This window comes from Malus domestica, chromosome 11 (genome assembly GCF_042453785.1).
Source record: "Malus domestica chromosome 11, GDT2T_hap1".
NCBI classification, from domain to species: domain Eukaryota; kingdom Viridiplantae; phylum Streptophyta; class Magnoliopsida; order Rosales; family Rosaceae; genus Malus; species Malus domestica.
This window is the reverse complement of record NC_091671.1, coordinates 19,077,524-19,082,941: the sequence shown is the minus strand read 5'-3', so window position 1 is coordinate 19,082,941 and position 5,418 is coordinate 19,077,524. Positions and strand designations below refer to the sequence as shown.

General features: G+C 36.0%; 1 protein-coding gene across 1 annotated transcript; it reads right to left on the bottom strand.

The window, feature by feature from the left end:
* Positions 1–717: 717 nt before the first annotated feature.
* LOC103401664 (aluminum-activated malate transporter 2-like) lies at positions 718–3,719 on the bottom strand. The gene is made up of 6 exons (XM_008340376.4): positions 3,330–3,719; positions 2,838–2,978; positions 2,415–2,687; positions 2,206–2,312; positions 1,760–1,903; positions 718–1,650 (listed from the first exon to the last, which is right to left on the bottom strand). The coding sequence occupies exons 1-6, from the start codon at positions 3,607–3,609 to the stop codon at positions 1,138–1,140; spliced, it is 1,458 nt and encodes a 485-aa protein (XP_008338598.2). The 5' UTR covers positions 3,610–3,719; the 3' UTR covers positions 718–1,137.
* Between the last annotated feature and the right edge of the window lie 1,699 nt (positions 3,720–5,418).

The window sequence follows — 5,418 nt, the reverse complement described above, 5'->3', positions numbered from 1 at the left end:
TATATTATTATGTCATCACTTGTGTCGTTTGCTAGAAGATAATATATATTGACGGAAGATACCTAAAATTACATGACCAAAATCTATCAAATCAAGAAATGCCAAGTGCATTAATACTATTATTAGTTTATAAACTTCAGAAGTATTTTGTCTAAAGAATTGGAAATAAAGGAGCTTGGCTCTCTAAAGTACTTCCCTGGCATTGAAGTATTTAAATCAGCAGAACCTATTTTCTACTCTCGTTGTAAGTATGTGTTGGACTTGTTCGACTTAAATATGGATATTTGGGGTGTAAAAAGCTCACACTGCGATTGAAATGAATCATTAACTGAGTGAGCAAGTTGATGTACCAACCGACACGGAGCAATGTCAAGGCTTTGTTGGGAGGTTAATCTACTTAGCTCACACGAAACCACATATTATATGTGTTGTGAGTGTTGTTAAGACCTTTTATGCATTCACTTAGTGAAACCGTGAAAGACAAAATATTGTCGATCAAATATTAAGGTATTTGAGTCGGCGCCAGGCAAATGGATAATGTTTCTAAGAATTATCTTGACTTCGAGATATACGACTGCGGGTTGTGTTGTATCCATAAACTTTCTACGTCGGGTTATTTTATATTTGTTGAAGAAAATCTTGTTGCGTGACAAAATAAAAATAGAATGTTGCTAAATCATGTGTTCAAGCTGAGTATTGAGGGTATCACTCTTGGTATTTGTAAGAATGTTGTGCATTTAAATGTATAATATTGTTGTATATATATACAACAATATATAAATAGAAAAAAGCATAAAAAACTTCCATCGTTAATATCCAAACATACAGAAACATAGGAAAGTTACTACACTGCCCTAGAGGCTCCATCGTTTTTCAGATGTCGGAGAAGTTACTGTGGCGCAGATCACCACTAGTTCGAGTGAGATTTACGCGCATCTAGACATGGCCAGCATGCCCAGGTAATGATCAGCTAGGGGTCCGAGAAGGCGGCGAAGAGTTCATAATCAGACTTACAGGCAGATGAAGGGCAGAATGAGCCAATGACAAGAAGCTGCAGAGCTTTGAGACAAACACCAACATGGCTCTATCTCTCTCTTCTATAAGGAGAAAGAAATTAAAGTGGGGTTGATCCAATTATCAAACGGCGCTCCTAATTCTTTGAAACTTGCTTCCGATTTCCTTGTTTGATTCTTGAACTTGTAGAGATGCTAGTCGATCCATGGTGATGACATGATGCGGTCCCACATTGCTGGAAGAAGTTTTACATGACGTCAATGCTGTTGGTTTTTTTCGTTCTGCACTCTTGAACTGCACGTGTTGAAAGGAGGCCAGTTTCTGAATAGACTTCTCAATTGCTTCAGCGTAAGCAACAATTTCGCTTAGCAGCGAAGCAACAGTCACAGCTGGCACGATGTCTAGGAGACGAACTTGATCTCCACCAACTCCCGCCACCGCCGCTGCATTAGTCCTAAGCATGGATTTGAGGTTATTGGCCGCAGCTCTTGATTTTGTGATGTGGGAGCTGGCAGCAGAGCATGGCTCAGTCATTGTTTTTAGGGCCCATGCTAGCTCTTTCAGTGCTTTGCCTGATTCTGAACTCATCTTCATGCACAGCTCTTGAACTTGGTTGTTTTGAATGTTTAATAGTGTCTGTAAAAGAATTTAAACAATTAATTTTATGAAACAAGTTGATTACTTTGCATTTATATATATTTATCGTGCACATTAATATGAAAATTTGATGTGGTACAATATATACCTGGACTTCAGAGTTGAGGTAACCACTGAGGGTATCAATGCGGTAGGCGCATTGCCGGGTGAGGTTTCCGATCTTGAGATAGTATCTCCAAGGATGACGGTACCTAAACCTTCCATGTCTAGGCTCCCACCTTGCAAAATTGGCCTGCAAAACAAGAAGGTATAGTCAGCATTATTAAACCGAAAATGCTAGGTAGACCATGTTCTTGGACATTATTTATAGACCGCATGATGTGATGATTGATGGTTGGATGCTTTCTTTAATGATTTAAAGAATGAATCCAACTATCAATTGCCACATCATGTGTGGCCTACAAAATATAGTTACCTAATTGAATTAGAACCATTGATTGCATAGAGCCACTTCTGAATGTGCAATCTAGATTCAAAATCTCACAAGATAACGTATCTAATATGTAACAAAGATCATTTATCAAAGAGACTGACCTGAGTTTCTTCACTCTGTTTTGAATTGAGAACACTAAAATATCCTTGCAAATGTGCCATATTAGACTCTCCACTGCCAACTACTTTGAAGTATTCAACCCCAAAACCTACAATTTTTTCATTTTTTTTCCGACCTTGTGAGTTTTCCCGGTCACATTGATATGCCACCTAAATTCCAGCAATGAAATACTGATTTTTAAATAACAAACCTTCCAAGAAGCTCCCGAGCTTTTCAATGTTCTTGGATACTGAGTTGTGCAGATCTTCGCCAGCCCATACCGGGCAAATGAAAACGCACACAAACACAGCTATAAAGGCACCTACGAGGATTGTGGACGCCCTCTTGTGAGCCATTTCCAGTATCTCCTCATCTCGGTACCCCGATACCGATATCAAACAGAATGTCAAGATAAAAATGAGGAGTCCATAGTCATATCTCGCCTTCATCCGCGGAAAGAAGCGTATAAATGTCACTGATGCAGCTGATTATATACAATGTAACATTCCGTAAATTCCTTGCTCATTATTGTACTAATAATTTAATGACATTATAACTGATTGAAGAATCCCCTATTAGTACATGGAAAATGAATAATTGAGTATGTTTATGAGAACAAGTGTATTAATTTTACCTAGTAGAAAGACGAAGATGCCGATGAGTATTGGATGAGCTATATCTCCTGAAAGATTTGCCAGGTGATGAACACCAAATCCTAGAGCGCCTGCTAGGAATGTCGCCAAGATCCTGTTTAAACCTCTTCCCAGTGTTGCTCCTGCATTATAGATTAAGGATGATGCGATTAGAAAGTTACCTAATGATTAGATGTATCAGAATATAGCTCGAATAAGAAAAAGTTGCACTAAAGATTAGCATTTTCTTAATTGGAATTATGAATTAAACTCACAAACAACAAAAGAAATTCCCAGACAACTTAAAACAAAATGAGAAGTGATTTCCGCATTCTCCTTAGGATTGAACAAATCAAATGAGAATCACCCATCACGAACAAGTGAAGGGGTGTACAATGAGAAACCAGGAGTGTGAAAATTACTACCGGAATGGAATTTTTCACAATGTGATTTCGGTAAGTACATAAGAAATTTAACAGAAACATAAAACGTACCTACTGAAAATTCGAAGACAACCACCACAGTTAGAATAGCCCACATGGCAGTGTCACCAAGACCATTATAGAAAGGCTGGAAGTAATAGAGCAATGACACCAAAAGAACTGCTAATCCAACTTTAAGAGAATGAACAATCCTTCTGCGATCATCTTGTCCAAGCTTCTTTAATTTCCTTGGAAATTCCACCACCTTGTTCATCACCTTGCCACAATAACCTATCGAACTATTTTCTGCATCGTTGTGGTTGTCCTGATCACGAACTGCTGGAGATGCCATTTTTATTTTTTGTGTGAGCCTATGAGGATGAAGCACACACTTTTCTGAGAGAGATCGACTGATGTTCTTGATCTTTGGAAAGAAGTAGATAGTTGTTCATATATAGTGAAATAAGATACGTAGAAAGTGATGACGAAGCTACCTTGAAACAGAGATCTAGTGCGTCTTAGTGAAACTACGGTTTATAAATAATTACAACTACATTTTTTCTTTTTACACAATACAAATATTTTAAACCACTTTAACAAAGATATCTAGAGTAGTTAACTGGGTTAATTCACATCTACGGTTATAAATATCATTCTAAATAAGTATTTTTACTATCTTACAATAATTTAAGTAAGAAATTGCTAGCAAAAACGTGAGAGTAATTAATATGCTTAAAGAGAATGTTAGCTACCTTTTCATTTTACATTCTTTTTATATATCCTTCCTATTTAGCAATACTTTATTATTCTTCGAATTTCTTTCTTTAAAAAAAATTACCCAAATTGAAAATTGTTAGCATGCTATTTTCATCGGCTTTAAAATAATTTACTGCGTAATTATTAAGTGTTGCTATTCAAATCACCTTTACTGGCCGCATCTCTAGTGATATTAATCGGTAAAGTTCACATCTATTAATTAAAGAGATGATGAGCAAAGTGGTCAATAGAAGTGCTCCAAAATGATGTTTAATTTTTTTTTTTATATAACAATACATTTACACTAAGAGATTGAAAGATTAGATTAGTATCGAACTCGCTAATGAAATTCAAAACATGAATTTTTTTTTTCTGAATATCCTTTTGCATAAGGAAGAAAGATATAGTTTTTTTCTTTCTATATATTGGCTAATCAACAGGTAGATATTGACCAAAAAAAAAAAAATCAACAGGTAGTACTACGTGTGTAAATGGAAGTACCAAATTTGTAATAATTGTACACATAATAATCCGTATTAAATAAGTATTGTAGTACTAGTATTGGAGCATTACGCGTACACATTAAATTCTTTATTTAAAACGAACATATTTGCAAGAGCCAGTAGGAAAGGATTAGCATTTTCAACATAAACACGTCTCGATCCAGATCCATGAGATGGAAACGCGACCGTCCTGCTGTGACTGTGCTGGCTTTGCATGGACAACTAGTATACCAACCCAACAGATGTCACAATTAAATTTGTTTTCACTCTGCAAACACGAGTAGCCGTACCTACTTTAGCATTTTTCTTTTGTGATTTGCTTGTGGGTGAGTGATTCACAGTCAATGCAAATTGATGCACCACCTTTTGTTTGTTTGTTTGGGACTGTCGTTTTTCCAAGTACGAGAGATACTCAGTTGCTCGGAAACAGACTGATCTATTTATTTATTGTGTTGCGATGGTGACCCATTTATAGATGATACCTATGCCCATAATTCTATAATCTTATCTGTTGTTCCAAACCCTAATAAGAATTCGAATGGAGAGATTTGTTTTGTTTGTGCGGGTTCAATGTTGCACACCTGTTCTTTGGGTAGGTAATCATGGAGTGTTCACCATTGATTGTTGATATACATTTTTTATTTTGAAGAGCAACGATAGCAAATTCATTGTTGATAATATACTTGATAGAGGGGGGGATGAGAGCTTTTGATTTTGTCCTCATACATGACTTTTTTTCGAGAATAATATTTTACATGAAAGGTGTTTACAATTACCAAAGTATTTCGTTTTGATAAACAATGTTACATATGCAAGTTTATCTTCGTGTGATATTGCATAACAAAATTGAGACGTCATATTATAATAAATGAGTTTCAGATAAGTTGTTATCCTTTTTAAGA